Source organism: Vicia villosa, linkage group LG5 (assembly GCF_029867415.1).
Source record: "Vicia villosa cultivar HV-30 ecotype Madison, WI linkage group LG5, Vvil1.0, whole genome shotgun sequence".
Taxonomy (NCBI): domain Eukaryota; kingdom Viridiplantae; phylum Streptophyta; class Magnoliopsida; order Fabales; family Fabaceae; genus Vicia; species Vicia villosa.
The window spans coordinates 121,269,891-121,292,750 of record NC_081184.1 but is presented as its reverse complement, the minus strand read 5'-3'; the positions used below and the strand labels follow the sequence as shown (position 1 = coordinate 121,292,750).

Sequence of the window (22,860 nt, the reverse complement as noted above, 5' to 3'; positions counted from 1 at the left end):
AAAACCTCAAGTTAACAAATGCCCCCAAAATGCCATTTTTGATCATATTGGCAATATGGTAGAGAAATGACGTTTTTTAGTAATTCTCTCAGCACTATTCAAACCATTTTGCATATATCATCATCATGACTACCTCTACCTAGCAGTCACATCTGCAATCGTGCAAGTGCCAGCCATCATGGCTTGAATTTTCAATGTCACTGAGGACCACAAAAATTAATTATATTAAATAAAAGATAAATAATTAATTAGTAATGATTTAAATAAAAAATCAAAATGCCGATGTTTTAATTTCATAGGGAAAATTGAAGACTCTCATTTTAACAAGAATATAACTTCTTCTCTTCTACCTTCCCTTTCACAACGTCACTTTTCCATGAACCCTAAATTTTTCATTTTTTGCAATATCAGTCTTCACCTATTCTTCTCCTTAAGTTCTAGAAAAATGCCTTCCTCTTCGGGCATAGAAAAGAAATTTCCAATCCTTTCTACTGCTGATATTCAAGGTCATATCTATTTTAATGATGGTATTAGCGTTTCAGAACCATTAGTGAAGAAAAAATCCATCATTTGAACTTCCCAGGTATTGATTCTCTTCTTTATTGCAGGTATATATGACTCAGGAATTTCTAGGTCCTTTACCCAAATCATTTATGAAGCCTAGTGAACGATAAGAATTTTTCCATTGTTTAACCATTCGTAAACCTCATGCATTTGAGGACAAAATCTGTGAGTTGAAGTTCATGAAACAACCCTGCGCATACCAAAAATACTTAGGCCAACTTATGAGCCCGAAATCTGAGAATGGAGCTATGGCAAGGAAGCTGATGTATGCAATGAATCTAGGTTGGCCTAAGCATCATCCCTGCTCGGAGGCGGCATGCTAGCCAGAGTAATCTCTCGAGTACCATGCTAGAGTCTTGTTCTTCCTAGTCGGCTTGACAATTATAAAAACATGAAGAGACTTTTAAGACCGTTATGCAAGGAGTTACGCTTCATAAAAGCGACGACGAGGGTTATGATTTCCACCATTAATAGGGGTGTCCATGGGTCACTTCTTGATGAGGTTAGTTAACTAGCACAGAGGTATAAGTAACGGATCCTACCTGAGGGATAAGAAAAACATTCATTCTTGAGTTCACGCATACCACTATCATGCAACTCAAATACCTTGAGCAATCCATATACCCACTCGGATCTTACAAGCAGTTGACACCTTACTAGATTAACTTCCAGGAGGTGATCCAAAGTGTTTTACAGGAACATTTGGCGCACACCGTGGGGCCTAGGTAAAACTTTCCCATACCACACTACAATATATCCCCTATCGTTCTCAAAACATGTTTGAGGCGTCACCCACGAGTGAATATCCTTCACCGGACATGGCCCAAATACTAGCAATGGTGGAGGCCTTAAGACAGCAGAACGAGAATCTCCATGACAACTTCCAAATTCCACATACTCAAACTGTGCCGAACGAAGTCTTCAAGAAGGAGCCTTGGATCTCTAATAATTGGCAGAGGAAATTTAGGAGAACGCAGTTTTGAAGAACTTCAATCTGCCTCTATTGGCATCCTTTGATGGCAAGAGAGATCCCCAAAGTACATCATTTCCATCAATAGTAGATGGCCATAGAACTTGTTGAAATGTAAGCTGATGGAAGGGACGTTCAAAGATGTCACCCTACGCTAGTATATGGTCCAGCATTTAGCGGCTAGTAAACACAGAAAGGTCCACTAGTTTGTTTAATGTGCGCCTGGGTCTTTCTGAATCCCTGTGCGAGTACATGGAGAGGTTCAATGAGGAGACCATAAACGTTTCTCATCCAATCAATAAATGTTCGTAGGGACCTTCCAGAACGGTCTGAGAGCAGGCCACTTCAAAGAGTCCCTGATTCAAAAATCAGCATCCAACATGGAGGAAGTAATAAACCGAGTTGAATGCTACATTAAGGGTGAGGAAAGTAATATGGAAAAGTGACATCGGGATGAGAGTCAACAACTATGAACTTCTCAAAGTAGGATGCGAGGGGCGTACTGGCCCATGAGAACGCCTCAATGGTGACAAAAGTTTATATTCGGGAATGGAGTGTTAAGCGGGCGTTGATCAACCCTGGAAGCTCTGCTTATGTTTTATACGAGGATGCCTTAAAGGGTATGTGCATGCAACTTCCGAGATGCTTCTAATCAAAGGCACTCTCGTCGGATTCACTGGCGAGTAGGGGAGTTCGCCAATCGGTTTGGTTTGATTTTGAGAGAATATGATGCCCAAACCGATTAATAATATATAGATTAGATTTGTACACTTTTGCGATAAAGCACAAATCCAATCAAATCGAGAAACAACAGGTTGGCTTGATCGGATACGCTAAAAATAAATGTGTAAAAAATATTTAAAATAAATAAATTTTATATCAAATAATTTTCTTGAACATAAAATTCTTAATATTTTTTGTTTATCTATCTATGTTGTGAATGTCACAAATGACGTTTCATTATTTTCTTGTTTGAAGTTGAATACTTTGTACTAGTTTTCATGATAATGATCATATGAGTTATGCAAATTAATTATGATTGGTTCGGGTAGATAGGCTCGTGGGTAGAATTTTAGAAATTTGATGCCCGGACTAATTAACATAAGGTTTTATTGGTTTGGTTCGATCTTTGTCCAAACTAAAAAAATGCCTGACCCAAACACCTTGGTTTGGTTTAAATTCCAGTTTGATTTGGATTTGTCCCAACTAATGAACACCCCTACTGTGAGCAGGTGCAGGTACTCTTGCACATGCCAGTACTGACCGTGTTCGGAAATGGAAATAATTCCCAGTCTGTAAAAGTAAGATACCTCATTGTGAACGCCTCTTCTCCCTACAACATAATCATTGGGAGACCGACTTTCATTACGCTAGAGGTCATTCTGTCCACTCTATACCTATCGATGAAGTATCGATTTTGTGTTGGCGGAGTTAGAGTGATCAAGGGGGGTCAGTGATTGGCCCAGTGATTGGCCCGAAAGTGCTACAAGGACCGTTTGAAGATGAAGAAGATAGAGGGATACTCTCCCAAAAAAGTCGACTGGTGGATCTCGACACCAGGGAAGATCCTGCACCAGATAACTTGACTCCCATGGGGGACTTGAAGAAAGTACAGATCAGGTCCGAGGAGTTTTAAACCACGCAAATCGGCTTTGGGATGACACCTGAAGAGGAATCAAATATTGTTCACATACTGACGCAAAACGTGGACTTGTTTTCATGGATGTCTTCTAACATGCCGAGAGTCGACTCGGACATCATGTGCCACCAATTATCCATCGATCCAAAACAAAAGGTAGTGGCTTAGAGGAAACAAAAAAGCGGAGGGGAGAAGGAACAATCCATTACTGAGGAGGTTGGAAAACTATTGAGCACATGGTTCATCCAAGAGATAAAATACCCCACTTGGTTGTCCAACATCAAGAAGAAAACAGGGAAATGACTTATGTACGTGGATTTCATGGATCTTAACAAAGTATTGTCCCAAAGACTATTATCATCTACCACACATTGATAGACTCATCGATAGCTTGTCGGGATTCTGGTTACTCAACTTCATGGATGCATACTCAAGTTATAACAAGATACGTATAAGCCCTCTGGAAGCTCCCAAGATGGCCTTCAAGAATGAGAGCTCTTAGAGGTCAGGTTTTTTCAATAGTTAGTTTTATTCAATTGATTTAAAATATTGTGAGTTTTGGGAGTTGTATTTCCTCTTATTTTAGTGGTCCTTGATCTGGTTTTGGTGATACAGTATGCTTGAAATCTAATTTGATTATTATTTGAGTGGAGCTCTTAGAGGTCATTTTTTTATTCTAACCTTGTAAGACTTGTTTCATTTTGGCTCGGTAGCTTTTTCTTTATCCGTTTAACTTTTCTTAGTTTTTCTATTGTAACTTTTAGAACATATTGTGCCAATAGCGTTTGTGAATTTATTGTCACTATGATGGTTTTAAATTATGGACCGCATTAGGTGATGCAGCCGCAATATTGCGGTTGCGGTATTGTCCACATTCGCATCAGACCGTAATTGTGGTGTGATTAAAATTCACAATAAAAATTGCATCATGACGCCTCAACGGTCACCTCATAACACCGCAACAGGCGCACCATTCACATTATAACACCGCAACAGCCTGCAAGAGATTATGCAATGCTCCTAAAAATGATTTGGTCTTCCTTCCTTTATATTCATATTATAGATTTAAGGTATTTTTTTAAAGGAATTAGTGATATTCAAAATGATGGTGATTTCTTAACGAAATATATATATGAAAATTTAGAGAGGAAAAGAAAGAGACGTGTGAAATCTAAAATAAATAGTAAAATATAAGATTTTATGTTCATAACAATTTGCATCGCAACAACCGCAACTGCATCCGCAATTTAAAACCATGGTAACCATAAAGAAAAATTGTGCCTTAGGTGGATGTGTTTTTTATTTTGCAATCAAATTATGACAAAAAATCTAAAAAAGATGAAAATTATGACAAATAATTGCATCGCTAAATCATTTCTTAAAAGCAAGGTCGTCGTTTAGAGGCCTAAGGCAAAATTAAAATAATTTTTAATATATATATATATATATATATATATATATATATATATATATATATATATATTGATAAAACTTGCATTTTATTTCTTAAATTATTATTTTTTTCGATCAAAATTTTAAATAATATAAAATTAATTAATAAAGGCTTCGGCTTACTCCAAGAGTAAGTTTTTTTTAACTTTCTCTAAATCATAGCCTTTAAAATAGATTTAATCGAATGGTTAATATTTTTTTGAAAGCAAGATATATTATAGGGAGTACGAAGGGTACTCCAAGCCGATTACAAAAACGCACGAGAAAAACGCACAAAACAAAAGAGAAATTACAATACCAAATGCACTCTATGAGAAATAAAACATAGGTCTTTTATTGAACTCATAAAAGTTGCATTTGGGAGACGTAATTCCACCGATAAAAGACCAACTCCACACTGTCATATCTTCCACACAATATCCAAAATGCTCCAACCTACATTCCTAAAGATAATATTGTTCCTTAACAACCACATATTCCACCAAATCGCCAACTAAATATAACCTTGTTTCCCGACCTTGATGTTCTTAAACACGCATAATTGACACCAAAGAAGAAAATGGCTCTTGAAACAATCTCCCTTGTGATCCTTTAAACCGATCTATTCTGCAATCTCCTTCCAAGCCTAACCGGAAACGTGACAAAATAAGATGGAATGAGCTAAATTGTCAGACTGAAGCACACAGGAAACATAGCCTGCATTAGCAGGCTGCACCATTATGCCTCTAACACGAAATTGGTCTTTTGTCAGAACACTATTCAAGAAGCCTCTCCACCCGAATGCTTTCACTTTGAGAGGGACATTAACTTTCCACACAATACCAAAAGATATATCAAACCAAAATAAAGGACCCCACATCAAATTTCTAGCAGCCACAACCTCGTAAGAAGATCAAACGGTAAAGGTTCTGCTGCTGATACCACTCTTCCACGAAATTGTTGCTTGAGTAAAAAAAGAAGAAGTAAAATTCTGCAGCAAACACCAGAGCTGCTGCAGATCTTCTTCCAACAATGCAAAAGCAACAACACTGAGACTAAAATCACCCACACCCAAGTGTTATCCCTCAAGCCGCCTATGCACGTAATGACAAACTACAACGCAGAAGCAGAAAAAAGCATCGAGAAACAAGCTTTAAGCACCCTATTTCCGCTCCAATTAACTTTCCAGAATGCTACCGAAAAACCAGTCCCGACGTTAAACCTAAAATTTTCAATAAAAGGATCCAACTGAAACTTGTTGCGCTAACAAAGCAGATCAGCCCACCAAAACGATATTGATTCCTTGCAGCTCAATAAATACTTCGGAGTTGACATCTTCATTTGAATATCCTCGTATCCCGCCTTAAGAACACGATACCAAAAAGCCTATGATCCTTCGACAATTATCCATATCCATTTTGGATGTAGCACCGTATTGAAAACATCAAGATTTTTAAAACCCAACTTTCCTCTGCCAAATAGAGAACACAACTCCTTCCAATCTACCCAATGAACTTACATGCGACTCTCCGAATCTCCCCATAGAAAACCACTCTGTAACTTGATAATTTCACTATGAATTTTCACCGTAACTTTATAGAATGATAGCATGAAAATAGATTAGCTATAAAGTACGTATTTGACAAGAGTAATCCTCCCCGAAAAGCTAAGAAAACGACCCCTCTAATTTCTAAGTTGACTCCTAAGTTTTGTCAATAAAAGGAACCCAAAAGGAATCCTTCTCGAGTTAGAACAGATCTGAATGCCTAAAAGAGTGAACAATTTATCTTCCATCCTACAAGCCAATAAATTAGAAGTCGCCTCCAATCGAAAATAACTAACGTTAATACCGATGAGCTTACTCTTATGAAAGTTGATACCGAGACCCAACACAATCTCGAGCCCTCACTACACCGATTTTACAGCCCAAATGTGCTTCCAACTAGCATTGCCCACCAAAAGAGTATACTCCGTGAATATAAGAATATCAATGCCGCAATTTTTGTTAATGTTGATCCCCACAAAATCTCCAAGCTCCATAGACCTCTTAACAAGAACAGGCAATGCTTCCGCCATAATAACGAAAAGAAAAGGAGATAACATATCTCCTTGTCTCAACCCTTTCTCAACCAAAAACTCCTTGGTAGGATTACTGTTTACCAAAATCAACATCTTGCTCGAGAAAACTAACACATCTATCTATTTCATCCATAAATCCCCGAAATCAAATTTGCGAAGCATGAATCTTAAAAAATTCCGACTAAATTTGTCATAAGCCTCTCGAAATTCACCTTAAAGAGTAAACATTCCTTCTTTTCCTTAGTCGCGAAATCCACAAGTTCGTTGGCAACTAAAATACCATCTAGAAGTTATCTATCTGACACAAACGCGCTTTGGCAAGGAGACACAATGGCGTCCAACACCGCCTTCAACCTAGAAGCAAGCAATTTAGACAAGGCCTTGTAAAGACATCCAACAATACAAATAGGCCTATAATCCTCCAAGCCAAAAGGACTGGAAAATTTTGGGATGAGTGACAAAAATGATGAAGTGATAAATTTCGAAAGTAAAGCCCCTCCATGAAAGTCTCTAAAAAAACGCCTGAAATCTTCCTTAAGAAAGAACCAACATTTCTCAATGAACATAAAATAGAAGCCATTCGGACCTGGACTTTTTGTACCTTCACATCCCCAAACCGATCTAAATGAGATAGCCTACCACCAAAATTTCCTTCTAAAATAGGTCTATACGAATCTGATTCTCTAAACTTAGATTCAAAGTGATTAAAAACCTCCTCTTTCACTTCTGCCACTGAATCCAAAATGCCCCTATTAGAATTAATCGACCCTATAAAGTTATGTCTCCTCCTATCCTTCATGACAATGTGAAAAAACCCGCGATTCGTATCCCCATTGTTCAGCCATTTCAACCTCGATTTTTGAATAAGCATGTTCTCCTTGATTCTAAGATTTAACCAAAATCTAGCAGTAGCCTCCCTTCTCTTATCCATAATACCCTCACTATCCAACCACAAATCATTCTTTAACAAAGCGTCGTCTTCGATTAAATCTAATTTAAAGGCTATGATTTGAAGTTAAAATTAAATCCTTAATTAAAATTAAATTTACTAATTTTAAGTACTTCTTTACTTATTATATTTGTCTAATTTAAAACTATATTGAAAAGCGAGTATTATTTTAGAAATATAATTTAAAATTATTTATTCAAAATATTTATTTTTATTCATGTATAAACAATAATAAAAAATTTATGACCAAACAAAAATAGATAAGATATTAAATATCTAAGTTACATATAATTTTCTCAAATAAAAATATATTAAGTTAAGTCATACTTAAATTTTAAAAATACTTTAAAATTTTTATAATTTATTATGTTTTTATTAGATGATAATATAAAATTATTTTACACCATCGAACTTCTGACCTTTGGGATATTGGAACATTGCATTGACGCTAGACTAGCAAACATCATACAATCAAACTTTTCTTTTGCTGAAATATATGTTCACCAATTTATTTTGAGACCTGGTTTATGGCCAAAAAAAAAGTGAGGCTCAACGCAATAGCCTTGCTTGCTTTCCTCTTGGGTGTGGTGTGTTTGAAGGTCAATATGAATTACTCTTTTTCTTTTTCATAACTGACATTGTATTAAATAGCACAAAGGTGCTAATCCAATAAAAAAACAATTAAAAAAAGCTTGATCCGAAGAACCAACAAACGGTTACACCTCACTAAATCCGACGGCTTCGCAAACCAAACGTCTATGTCAACGTCTAATGACTTGAAAATAAATATTATGTCATGAGAAATGTTAAAAAACCTATTACAATATCACAATCTAATGACTAATATAGTTAAAAAACAAATAAAGAGAAACAAAAAGAGAGTATTACTCCTTTGCTCCACCTACTAAAAGAGGAACTTCCAGAAGTAGAAGGATCAATATCAGACTTAAGTAATTCACTAATTTGATACTTAATTTGTTTATCAGGACTAAACAAACCAAAATGTCTTTCAGTTGCAGCTGGCCCTTTCTGATTTTCATCAAACATGGCAAATAAATAAGTCTCTAATGGTTGATTAGGTCTAGCAGGATTCCCTTTAGACACATGCTTAATCAAATTCTCATAATAGGTTTGTGCATTCTCAACTGTTGCAGCAACACCTCCATCTGAAGGCCATCCACTTTCTGATACCACTACTTCCAAATTTGCACCACCAACTTTATTAAGTGCTGCATAAATTGCCCCTAATGTTGCATCAAATAGATTTTGATACTTAACACTTCCATCTCTTATATCAAGACTTTCTGAAGTGAATAAAGCATATGATATGTCGATACTAGTTGGATCGCTTATGTAGCTAAAATAAGTGTACACATTTGCAAGAAGTGGTGCTTTGGTATCCACAAGAAATTTAACTATAGGAGTTATATACGGAGTTGCAGATTTACTAAATGCTCCTGAAGATGGAGGATAGGAACTTCCCAGCAAGTTCAATTGTATCGCGGTTGAAATCTTGATTTTATTCTGTAGGTTTGAAGATGTGAGGGCTGTATAAATATTCTGCATTGCAAGAAGAACAAAATTCGATATCTCGTCGCTAGTAGGATCTATTTCGTTCCCAACAACAATGTATCTGAATTTGACATCTTGAGAGTACTTTAGTATATTGATTTGAATCCATTCAGTAGCGACGGAAACACTCTTGGCGATCGATTTAATGTCTTCGTTACGGGTCCCGATAACAAGTTCTATGTTGGAGCCTCTTAGGGCTTGTAAAGTTGCATGATCAGGATCATATATTCTCATTCTTCCAATACCACTTGATTGGAAAAGGTCTATTACTTCATCAGCAGGTGGTAAATTGTTAGCCACTCTTCCATAACATACTCCAATTGAATGTGCTGCCATTGTAAAAATAATAACATTAGTTCATGTTTACAATTTTTAAGTCATAAAGTATTATTAAACAAGAGTTGATGGAAAACTTAATAGAAATCAAGAAGCATATACCTGTTGCGGTTGTCTCCAAACCAATAAGCATGAGAAACACAAACGAGAAAACCATGGTAAGTGTAGCCTTAAAAAGATGAAAGAAACATAATCAGAAAAAAAAATACGTATTTAACATAATAAAAATAGGACATTGTACCATCAAATTCAAAATAAAATAGTAGAATTGAGTTTGAGTTTAAGAAGAACATACCTCAATTCACGTGAAAGAAATAATATGATTTTCACCAAATTTCTCTTTCTTTTTCAAGGTTAAAAGCAATCTATTTATATATTCCAAAAAATATAGAATATTGATTACTCATTAAAAGCAATCTATTTATATATTCCAAAAAATATAGAATATATTACTCATTAAAATATATTCAAAAAAATATAGAATATTGATTACTCATTAATTGGATTAATTAGATTTTAGAGTGCACTATTTCCTTTCAACTTCTTTTCTGTTTTTGTTTTTTCAGTTTTTAAATTGAAAAAATAAACAAGCTTTTATGTTTTGAAGATGGTGGGACGAATGGTACTCAGATCTTTCTATTATTTATTTGCGTTTTGTTTTTTTTTTTGGGCTATAAATGTTTTTTAATACTAGTATTGGGTTTGATATCTCGAGGTTGTCTTTTTTTATTAGTAATAAAATTGAGTATAAGTATTTCATTTGATTATAATTTTTTTTAGTAGAACTAAAACCTAGTAAAATAAAAATGAGTCCATGTAATAATATTTCAATGCATCCCTTTTAGTCACGTGGTGAAATTCCAATCATGTCGTATATATATTTTTTTGATAAAATTTGATTTTTTTGAGGTGCATCTACGGAAGCATTTTAAACTAGTGAGCGTTGGAAAAATTCAAATTAATTCAGTCCAGGGATTTTTCCGTAGGTACATCTACGGAATAGTTTAGTGCCAGAATATTCCGTAGATGTACCTAACCTTGGATGTTCACATGTTTTGGTAGGACTGCAACTAATCTTGGTTTTGGTGTGGTAATAGGAAGATCGAATAATGGATCGGAAAAAAGAAACGCTTTCGTAACAATGTTGTGCGAAAAAAGCGGGAAATACCATACTCTTCTAATGAAGTTTAAAAGAGACAACATGAATACTAAAAAATACGAGTGTCCATTTAAAATCCGTGGTTATATGTTGGCTAGTAAGAAGTGGAAATTCAGTGTTATTTGTGGTTTGCATAAGCATGATTTGTGCTCAAAGTTACAAGGTCATCCTAGTGTATGCCGTCTCAAACCGGAAGAGAAGACATGTATTAGTGACATCTTGAATCTTGTCCAACCGAAAAATATACTTGCCACATTAAAACGGAAGGAATCCGACAACGTATCAGATATAAGTCAAGTGTATAACATTTGATACCACAATAATAATAGTCATGTGTCCAAGAGACAATATTGTGGTCGTCTTTTGTTCACTTCATCGGGGTATTGATAAAGCCACGAAGAAAATTGTTTCGACGTAAGTTTATCTTTCAAAGAAACTTTATCTTTTATATTGATATTGATAAGTAATTTCATATTTTATGTGGCTTTAAATGGTTTTTTTTTGAATTAGTGCTTTTGAGGTTCATCAATTTGCAAGTTATGGCAATAGAAAAAAGGCTACATGGCATAGGCCCAATGTAAGTGTGATGTAAATTATAATTCTATATTTAATTTTATGATAATTATTCAATAATTATGTTTTTCATTTGTAGACAAGGAAACAACATAACTCTAATGATTGTGGATACTATGTGATGAAAAATATGTTGGACATTGTCTCTGCAAATATAACTGGATCTTGGATGCAGGTAATAAAATAAATTTAATTTGTTATTTATTTTGCGTTTTGCAACTTAATGAGAATTTTCAAAGAATAACTCTATATTGTACATTTACGTATTGTAGGTATTTGATGATCCTACAGAATTAACACAAGAAGATTTGTATGATTTGCGACTCCGTTGAGCAAAATGTTTCTTTGAGTTATATAAAGAATAACTTTATATTTAGTGTTGTTATTTTGTAGTAGAAAAATGTGTGTAAACCTTTCTTATCATTTTGTACACTTGTGTATCCTAAATTAATACTTTGTATATTTTGACGAATATATATGCATCTTAGCTATTTGGTGCAGTTAAATGTGGTCTGTGTGCTGTGGGAAAAATGTGCAAAGTAGCGATCTTACATTGGTCTGTGTGGTATTTGTATATTATATTGAAAGTTAGGTAAAAAAATTACAGGTTAAAATAGGGAAAATTAGAATAACAGTCAAATTATGCTAAAAACCAGGAAAGATATTACATCGGGCCGTATTAAAAACCGATGTAAAATGTATTCTATTACATCAGGAATAGCTGAAATCCGATGTAAAATGTAGTCTATTACATTGGGTAAAATGCACACACCGATGTAAAATATGGCGCATAAAAAATGGCATGATTTGTCACATCAGACCTTTCTAAAAACCGATGTAAAAGGTCGTCTATTACATCGGGCAAAATGAATACCCGATGTAAAATATGGCGCATATTTTTTTTTATAAAAAAATTGCATTATCTTTCACATCTGACATCTGAATTCAACCGATGTGGTATGCTAATTTTTCACATCGGGCCTTGGCCCGATGTAAAATGTCTCAGACTTATTACATCGCCTGGCTTTACATCGGGTCCAGACCCGATGTAAAAAGTAGTTTTTGCCCGATGTAAAAAGTACTTTCTGCACTAGTGTTAGGAGAGATAGAAGTGAGATGCAACAATTGCTGAACTTGTTGGATGGTTACAAATACGTGTCACGGTACAGAACTTGCGACATTGGAGTTACAGTCTGAGATATTTTTTGGACTCATCCTGATTCGATAAAGTTGTTCAACACGTTTCAATAGTGCTTATTCTCTATTCTACCTACAAGACCAACAAGTATAGACTTATGTTATTTGAGATGGTCAGTGTTACATCCACCGAGAAGACATGCGCGGTTGGTTTTGCTTTTTGGGAGTGCGAAAAAGAGGATAATTTTACATGGGCATTAGACGTGTGTCAGTCACTTTTGAAGAAACAAGTTGAGATGTCTAAGGCAATTGTTATGGACCGCGATACTACGTTGATGAATGCGGTGGCAAAGGTATTTCCTTCTTCTAATGCATTTATTTGCTGATATCACATAACATATAATGTAAGAAGTAAGGTTAAACCCGCCGTAGGGACGAAACAAGAAAAGGCCGAAGGTGGAAAATCAGTGAAGCCCGGTGTGATTGTTGAACAAATAATGGATGCATGGATTTGTATTGTAAATTCTTCGACAAAAGAATTATACGCCGATTCCGTCATTTAATTTTGGAAAGTGTGTGAAAAGTATCCAAATTTAGTGAAATATGTTGAAAGCACCATTCTTGATTAAGGTGAAGGAGAAGTTTGTCTGTGCGTGGACTGATATTGTCCGACACCTTGGGAATACAACCACCAATAGAGTTGAGTCGGCACATGCTAGTTTAAAAAACTGGTTGGCTAATAGCAAGGGTGACTTACACACCGGTGTCAAAATGAATGAGATTCTCGAAAATAGGACATCTTATTGTATGCGCATATGATAGGGTGTGCATTAACTTGATGTGATACGGATTTTTGGAAACCTTTTTCCCGCTCTGCACCTACTATAAATCTAAATGATTGCATCATGTGTATTAGATGGCTTGCAAAATCGAATCATTTTGTGCAAGTTTACTTGAGACCGGGATGCCCCATACCATCTACGTCGCCAGAATGGAGATGCCGAGACGTGGCCAGATCTTTTTGTTGATAGGATGCACGAATTCGAAAGACTGAACACCATCGAAAAAGTAAAGTCAAAATTGGAATCAACAATAGATTTAGCCGACGACAGCTCTTTTGATGTGTTTTGTATTTTGGAAGTGTAATATATGCACTCTTTAACATTGCAATATAACTATTTTTTGTCAATTATAAATTCTAATATGGAAGGTTAAGTATGTGTTTATGTGTTTATAAATTTTACATAGAAAGTTCCGTAGATGTATCTACGGAAGGCTCTAAATTTGAAAACTATGGGTTTTTTTCCCGTAGGTACATCTACGGAAACAGAATATCTAGGTTCTTTCAGTGGATATACCTACGGAAGGTTCTGTGACAGAAAATGGATGGTCCATATTTACCTAAATTTTCTATAAATTTAAGGTTTCTAATGTTGTATTTCACACAACCACAAAAATGTCTCAATATGAGTACAACGTTCGTTGGTATGTCGCAAGTGTCCCCTACTCCGAAGGCAGAACACCTGGACGAACGTTCAAACTCATTGAGTACACCTCCTTGACGTTATCATTGACGAAATTCACTATCGTCTAATGTACGGTGACAAACGAAAGGTTGTGAAACTCGAGCATCGTTCACCTTCATTTGACTACAAAGGGAACGTGGTTTACAACAACATTGAGCTCAAGAACCGAGAGGATGTTTTGGCGATGTGGCGAACGTATTACGGTTTCGAAGAGAAAATTTTGCTTGAGTTTGTTGCGACAGTGCAATTGATATGTAATATTTAATTTGCTGTTGAAATTATCGATGTTATGTCGATTTTAATCTATGAATGTTGTTTTTATGGTTTTTTGTATTTGGTTTATTCTATAGCTATACCTACGGAAATGCGTAGATGCATCTACGGAACGTTTTCACGCAAATATAAAAAAAAGTGCTTTCAAAGATACATTTACAGAAGCAGCAAAGAATCAATTTTAAAAGCACACATGATGTCTAGGAATCCTAAGGGCTATAATAAGAGATTCTCTAATATTATCACTAAATTTTTTCTATAAAGTAAAATATATTAAGTAAAAATATTGAAAAATAGAGTACATTTTTCATTCATTAATAAAACAATCAAAGGCTTAAAAAATTCTCCAAATATCCTCATCAAAATTTGCTTACCCGATAGAAGTAGAGCCTTTCTAACGAATCATTTATTAAAAATTACCTATTTTAAATCTTTAAATAAAGAGTTTAATGGTTATGCACGCACAGTGTAAAAAAGTTTTACACTGTCATCCAATTAAAATATAACGTTCTGCAATGTCATAAATTTTTTTAAAAATTTTCAGTCTGACTTGTTCTAATTCATGGTCGTCATTGGCTGACAGTGTAAAACAATTTTACACTATCAATGCATATCCTTTTTTTCCTTAAATAAAATAATAAAAAATATAAAAAATTAATTAAGATTTATATAAAATATGAACTTAAAAGTACTTTATATTTAATTTTAAAAAAAAGTCAAATTTTTACAAAATTTAACGGTTTAGATTTTACGTGTAAAACTGATTTACATTGTCGATGTATTTCCATTAAATCCATAAAATATTTATAAAACAAATAGATCTCAACATTATCCGTACATCTCTACAAATAAAGAAACCGAAACACAATCTTATCAAATATGATTACAAGTTTTCAAAAATTGGAAAATTTAAACAATAAATTTCGCTATCAATAGTTTACTTTAAGTAAATCAAATTTAATAAAATAGTAAAATATTTGTACACAAAAAATCATTTCAATAAAATAAATAAAATAAAATAATTATAAATAATTTATGGTGAACACTTCGGTACCTTTGAATTTACTAGGGTACCAATACCCTCGTCCAATAAAATTCTACTAATCAATGGCACGTTACTTTTTATAATAATTTTATTTTAAAAAAAATTCAAATTTTAAATCAATTTACACTAAAGGTACTAATTCTCAATTACTTATAAGAATGTACTATAATTATTATAATTATTATGACAATAGAAAGTCAAACAACCACTTTAGGACTCGATAAAAACAATGATTATAGTTATACTTTAAGAAGAAAAATATTTCTTTTTTTTTAATTCAATGAAAATCGAACAAAATGAATTTTATTGATATTTTTTATATAATAATTATTAAATAAATATGTATTAGCGTACAAGCAAAAACATTAAAAATAATTGTATATTAATTCAGAAAAATTTACTGCTCATATGATTATCAATATTTTTTATGTTTTAAAAATAGAAATTAATGTAATTAGATATTAATAAATATATGTATATATATACACACACACACACACACAGACACACTAATTAACCAAAAAAATGACGTTAGGGTTCTCTCTAGAATGAAGAAATGTGGGTGCGATCGCCGCTAAAAAAGGTGGTTGTGTCACCGTACCTCGAAATAGCACGATGCGAGAAGTGAAGTGCTCAGGGACGGACAACTGGAGGGGAACTACGAAAGATGATATCATTTTAGAAAGCGTGAATAATGAAATTAGGGGTGAAGAGTCGAATAAGAGGAAAGAGGATTCGTCGGAATCATCTAATCAAACGCATATATTGAAGGATTTGAATGAGGTAGATGATAAAGGTGAGCATCAAATTAAAGGACCCAAGCAAGGGGAATTGGAAAATTTTTGGTTCGACAATATCGGTGGCAATCAGATTCCTTCCAATGGCATAACAAGCGAATTTTCAGCACCAGCTGTGGTGGACGGGGAAATAGAAATAGAAATTCATATGAAGATGTATTAACCAAAATGAAATATTGGGAATCTGTTTTGATTATGTATGTGTTAGGGGTGATCTCACTATGAATGCAGTGAAGCAATATATGGTGAAATTCTGGACATTCATTGAGCTCCCTGAATTGTACTACAACAACGATGGATGCTTCAACTAGCGGTTCAAATCTTTCCAAGATAGTGATATTGCGTTAAAGAAAGGTCCATGTACAATATAACATGACGATGTTCTGCATATATGGAGACCTGATTTCTCTCTGAAACATGATATGATGAGAAAAGTGCCTATTTGGGAAAAGCTTCTAAACTTGTCATTACATCTATGAGGAGCCAAAAGTTTAGGTAAAATTGACAGTGCTCTAAGAATGCCTCTCTTTACTGATGAATGTAATACTAATAAGTTGCCTGTATCATATGCTCGAATTCTAGTCGAGATAGACATCACTTCAAAGCTACCATACTTTGTGAACATTAAAGATGTTGAGGAGAAAAGGCTCAAACAACCAGTGGAATATGAATGGAAACCCCTATTTTGTGAAAACTGTAAGGTGAATGGGCATCAATGTAAGGAGAAACTAATCATAGGTCCTAAATGTTTTCGATAGGCACTTATGTGTATCAGTACCAAATTACACTATATGTAATATATATCTAGATGTATATTATGTGTGGGTGTAAGAATAGGTTTATTCAACCTCCCCCTTCTAGACCTCTTTGTTTCCATATTCTCATGCAACAAATGTAAGTATAGAGTGAAACCTAAGAGAGAGGGGGGATAAATTAGGTTTTACAAAATTGGGGTTTCCAGAATAAAGTGATAAACTAATGAATGACAGTGCAGAAAAATAAAAGTGAGCAAATGTAAAAGCGACTTAGTGATTATACTAGTTCTCCTTATCAACTAGTGGTACGTCTAGTCCCTCCATATCCCGTGAAAGATTTCAAGTATTTTAGATCTTTTTATACCCTCACACAAAACTCTCTTACGATCTTCTAACATAAACCAACACAAAACATCAACACCACATTATTTTACAACAAACACCAAAGCTATGGTTGACTTTAAATATCCTAGAATCAAATAACCTTTTACAACAATCACCAACAGCTTGTGATGATCACACCAAAGCACAATGGTGAAAAACCTATACAACCTTGTATAGAATTTTGAGTAATATTTAACTTGGTTTGAATTCCATGATAATAAATTTGATCTTCTCTTTTTCTTGATCACAATACAATCATACATATACTTAAGTGCTCAAAATAATATAATAAAACTTTTTTTCAATGACATGAAAGTCATGTATAGAGTTTCATTTTAATGGATATATGAACACTTGAAAAAACTTGCTTGAATTATATGAAAAATGATGTATGAAAGAGGTAATTAATAAACTAATGTATTTTAACTTAATTACATCTCATTATGCCTATTGATTTCATGCTATGTTTTGGAAAATTTTTATGATCATTGGCAATGCTTTGGAATCACAATAGTTCATGCTATTCAAAATAGTATGCTGTTTAACAAAAACCTTACAAATTACGGTGGTTTCAAACCGCCACTGTTTACGAACCATGGTGATGTTTTAAAAAACATATCAATTATGGCGGTTTCAAACTAACACAATCTATGAGTCAGTGTGTTGTTTCCAATAACTGTAAAATTGCAATGGTTTCAAATCACCATAATTTACAAAAATCAGTTTTTCAAACAGAGAGCACATTAATCCATTGATGTAAAGGGTAAATCATTTGGCTCCCTTAAAAATTTTAAATGTTGTCTTTTAAAAGTTGTACTTAAGATAACAATCATGAATGAACGTCTAAGAAACATAAAATGGTTTAGATGAAAAGATTTCGATACTACTACAAAAAGTATATATTATCACGGTTGGGCGAAGTATTCCTCTATGAGAGAGGAACCATTGTGATAGTAAGTGCACTACTTTCCATCACTAACTAAGGTGCATGGTGAAAAACAGGATAACACGCTACATTTCATCACTGTTAGAAATTTCAACTGGGGTGAAATGTAGTCAGCCCACTTTTCACCATGGTTGGAACTTTCAACAGCGATGAAATGTTAGTCAGCCTATTTTTCACCAAGGTTGGAAGTTCCAACCGTGCAAATTTTTATTTTTGCCACATACTTTGGCTTACTACATTGAGATCTTCCACTATAATATAGAACTACAAATATTTCTAACACAACAACAACAACAACAAGAAAACTAACAAGAACAAGAACAACAAGAACAAAAAATTAACAAGAACAACAACAACAACAACAACAACAATAACAAAATCAATAAAATTATTAAACATTAAATCACAACAACAGCAAACACAATTATTAACTCTTAAATCTGAACAACAACAATAAAATCAAGAACTAGAAAAACAAAATCAATAAAATTGTTAAACATTAAATCTAAAAAATAACATTAAACATTTTACCTAATATATACACACTACAACAAATAACGCTTTTCATGACGAAACTTTCACGTAATAAAAAAAAACCAAGTTTTTATTCTAAGGTGCGCCATATATATATATATATATATATATATATATATATATATATATAGGGGACGACTCAAGTGAGAACACTTGGTTATTATGAGAAATGAGAACAATGAATCACGACCATTAAATTTGATTTTAATGGACTGGATTGGTTTCTCTTTCTAAGATCAGTCCATTAAATATTAAGGATCTTAGAAAGAGAAATCAATCTAGTCCATTAAAATCAAATTTAATGGTCGTGATTCATTGTTCTCATTTCTCATAATAACCAAGTGTTCTCACTTGAGTCGTCCCCATATATATATATATATATATATATATATATATATATATATATATATATATATATATATATATATGAGGAGGGATCAAATTACACCCGAAGAGTTACACCATGAGTTACACTCGTTCAATAACTACATCTCGAATTAATATTTTTTAAATTCAACCGTTGGATTGAAACATAATATCATATAGATCATGCCTATAAAGTTTGAGCTTAATCTATAATGATTTACTAAATGTCCTGAATGGTATATAGCGCACCTTATATGTCCTGAATGGTATATCACCTCGGTGTTTATAAAAACCGAGGTAACATGTTGTTATATATATATAAGAAAAATACTCTAACCCTTCGGTTTTGGTTTAAAACCGAGGGGTTAGAAAATAATATTTTTTCTTCAAAAATGGTTACATTGTTTGCCTAGAATATTAAAAATACATTCTATTTAACAAATATTGTATGCGACCTGCTCATGCTATAATTTTAATATTATGAGTAAACAATTTGATATTCTGCGAAGATTTGTTTCATACAATGTATTTTTAATATTCTGGGTAAACAATGTAACCATTTTCGGAAGAAAAATTTATTTTACTCTAACCCCTCGGTTTTACTGAAAAATGAGATGATAGTTAAGTGTTTCTTTCACTATTTTCATTCAACGGTCTTAAACAAATCTTTGTTGTCCATATAAAGGTTATCAATGCTTAAAAATCAACCATTAGTGATCCGCGTGAAACCTAATGGACGTCCATTATATAAGTTCTCTTACGAGATTGAAAATCTAAATGAAACATATGAAGCGATTGAAACATAAGGAAACTTTGAAAAGTTCTCTTCGATGGATTGCAATAGCATAAAATCAACTAGAGAATATATTTGATTATTGATATTAATTATCTTACCAAAAATATTTTTGATTATTGTTCTATTAAATTTTTATATATACCAAAAATATTTTTGATTATTGATATTAATTATCTTACCAATTTTTTCTACCAGAAACAAATTCATGCAAGATCTGTAGAGAATATATATCCTTTAACAAACTCTTTTTTTTTTTTTTGAGAAAAGAGGTTCCGAGTATTTGATCGTACCCAGAATATAAAGGAGTAAAAGATCCAACAGATGATTGTTCAATTTAGAGAATAAATGATGGAGTTCCGAAACTTATTAATGAAAGAAATAATATTTTTTTCACGGTAGATAAAAAGTTGCTTAAAATAAATAAATAAAAAGTCAAAACTATTGGTACTAAGATTTGAACCCATAATCAGACACAATTTTTCACCATAATTATAATTCTAACGGTGATAAAAAGTGGCTTAAAAATAAATATAAAAGATAGGCGCAACTTTTCACCACGATTAGAATTCTAACCACGACCTTAAAGCTAACAAAACGGGGTGTCCGTGTTGAGCTCGGCCCTTTACGGATTACAGTTATTCGGATCAGCGTGAATTATATTTAATATTTATTTTTTTACTTAGGAAATTGATTTTTAAAATAATTAATAGATAATAATCTAAAAACTAAATGAATATTTAGTAATAAAATGATGATTAACTCATTGTTATCACCAAGTAATTACTCTCCATCAAGGTTTTAAAAAATGGTCCGCAACCGCGCAAACAGCCGCGACAAAACGGTTTTTGCAAGTGCCGATACCGATACGTTATCACCGTTTTTATATTAAAGAACAAATTATGGTTAGCTCACACCGCGACGACCGCAATCACAATTGTACCGACCGAAATTGCAAAAAAATTTACGCGACCGCGACGCGACTATTACCGTTTTTTAAAACCCTGCTCTCCGTGATCCAAGTTAACTCGTAGCAGAGGTACTTTCCAATCATAGAAGCTAACAGGGAGGGGCTGTCACTAGTCCGCAAAAGATATTAGACAAAATCAACTTTGATGTTTTCCAAAGTTAAATGTAACACAAACCAAAATACAAAGAGGGGATTAAACAATATATGATCTTTCATTTATTTAAATCATTATATAAATAGGAACATGCAAACATAATATCATGTGCACACACACTGGCACAATTTATTCAACACATTACGTATTTCTTTGAATTATTTGTTTAATTAATTGAAACTTATTTGATACTTAGGTGATTTGTCAGGGTTAAAGAGACCAAAATGTTGCTCAGTTGATGCACCATTCTTCAGATTTTCATCAAACATGGCAAACAAGTAAGTCTCAATAGCTGTACCAGGCTTCAACGGAGTCCCATTCCCACTCTTTACGTGATTAATCAAATTTTTATAATATGTAGAAGCATTGTCGACAGTTGTGGCTCCATCTCCACCAGCAGACGGCCATCCACTCTCAGACACAACTATCTGCAAACTGGATCCTCCAACTTGCCCAAGTGCAGCATATACTGAATCTAACTGCGCATCAAAGAGATTTTGGTAACCAGCGTCATTGTTTCCTTGCTGATTAAAAAGAGCATAGTCAAGATGAATGTCTTGTTCATTTCCAATATAAGCAAAGTACGGATACACATTTGCAAGAAGTGGTGATCCATTGCTCACTAGAAAGTTGATGATTGGTTGTATATATGACTTTGCTTGGTCAGTAAAAACACCATCCTTGGGAGGATAGGAATTACCGATCAAAGTCATGTCTATTGCTATTGAGACCTTGATTTGGCCTTGTAAATTGGCTGATGAAATTGCTTTTTGAATGTTTTGTAAAGCAGTGAGAACGTATTGGGCCTCATTGTAATCAGGGTGAAAAAATAATATGGTAAGCCTTATAATTACCAGACATGCTTGTTGACCAACTACAACTATTGCACCTTTTGCTATTGTTCTTGAGGATCTTACTAAAACGATTCTTCTTGATAACTTCAAGCAATGCCATTGATACACTTGTAGTTGCGGCAGTACAATCCCAAACATCACCGTTATCTTTTGACAATAGTTTGGATACTTTTGAACTGTTATATTGATCCAGAGAAATATAAATTAAAAAAACATATCTATAATATGTTAATCAAGAAATAGAATCCATAACATACATAAAAAAAGCATCAACATAAAACAAAAACAAATCACCAACACAAGACTCCAACTCCAACGGAGTATGCGTCATACTGTCATGAAAAAATGCAGTGATATAGATGCGAGCATATAGGCACGAGCAACTTCAGGAGAATGTCTACTACTCAATTTTCTGCATGATGAATAATGAGAAAGGCTACCAAAAATTTTGAAATGATAAATTGCGGTAGACACGATCATTGCCAAATATATGGTCAATATTTGAGAAAAATAATTTTAAGGAAATCAAATACTTGTATACAACCACAAGCCATGGTACCGGTGAATATGGCGAAATCACCTTAAAACAGAATCAATAACAACTATGAAGAACGAAACATGTTTGGAATCACAATGAATATGGAGAAATGACGCAAAATCATATCTAAACCAAACATTTTGCAATCATCGTCCATTTCATCTTACTTACCTGCTGCAACAAAAGTCTCAGCTGTATAGAATCCTATAATTGAATAAGATATTTTAGTATGCAATAATATCATTTTAGCCATCATTATACAATGAGCATCGGGCAGAGGTTACTGTGCTTAATCGCTGGCCCATTCTGCTGATTTTTGGCCAACAAAGCCAGTAGTTCTTTCCCATGTAAATGCTGCTTTGCCTGCATACGTCGATGTCCAGAACCTACAAAGCAACACTCACAATTACGACAACCTGCAAAAACTTACATTGTTTAACAATCAACTATGTAGTACAAAATGTTACATAGTATTTATACGACACTAACACCCCTAGGCAAACCAGCATTGCTATA

General features: G+C 33.7%; 2 protein-coding genes across 2 annotated transcripts; both read right to left on the bottom strand.

Annotated features, from left to right (window-relative positions):
- Nucleotides 1–6,512: 6,512 nt before the first annotated feature.
- Nucleotides 6,513–9,697, bottom strand: LOC131605299 (glucan endo-1,3-beta-glucosidase-like). Its single transcript, XM_058877673.1, has 5 exons — nucleotides 9,643–9,697; nucleotides 8,538–9,533; nucleotides 7,285–7,685; nucleotides 6,993–7,216; nucleotides 6,513–6,756 (listed from the first exon to the last, which is right to left on the bottom strand). Exons 1-5 carry the CDS (start codon nucleotides 9,695–9,697, stop codon nucleotides 6,513–6,515), a joined length of 1,920 nt encoding a protein of 639 aa, XP_058733656.1.
- Nucleotides 9,698–21,042: 11,345 nt separating this feature from the next.
- Nucleotides 21,043–21,768, bottom strand: LOC131607165 (glucan endo-1,3-beta-glucosidase, acidic-like). Its single transcript, XM_058879190.1, has one exon. The coding sequence runs from the start codon at nucleotides 21,663–21,665 to the stop codon at nucleotides 21,123–21,125; it is 543 nt and encodes a 180-aa protein (XP_058735173.1). The 5' UTR covers nucleotides 21,666–21,768; the 3' UTR covers nucleotides 21,043–21,122.
- Between the last annotated feature and the right edge of the window lie 1,092 nt (nucleotides 21,769–22,860).

Excerpts from the sequence above, each read along its gene's own strand:
- LOC131605299 (XM_058877673.1), bottom strand. The coding sequence starts at position 9,697 with ATGGTTTTCTCGTTTGTGTTTCTCATGCTTATTGGTTTGGAGACAACC. Across the intron at positions 7,686-8,537 it reads TTCTGGAAGTTCCTCTTTTA|CCTTTAAATTAGATTTAATC; the intron begins GTAGGTGGAGCA and ends TTCAAATCATAG. Across the intron at positions 6,757-6,992 it reads GTGTCTCCTTGCCAAAGCGC|TAATCCTACCAAGGAGTTTT; the intron begins GTTTGTGTCAGA and ends TTTGGTAAACAG.
- LOC131607165 (XM_058879190.1), bottom strand. The coding sequence starts at position 21,665 with ATGACTTTGATCGGTAATTCCTATCCTCCCAAGGATGGTGTTTTTACT.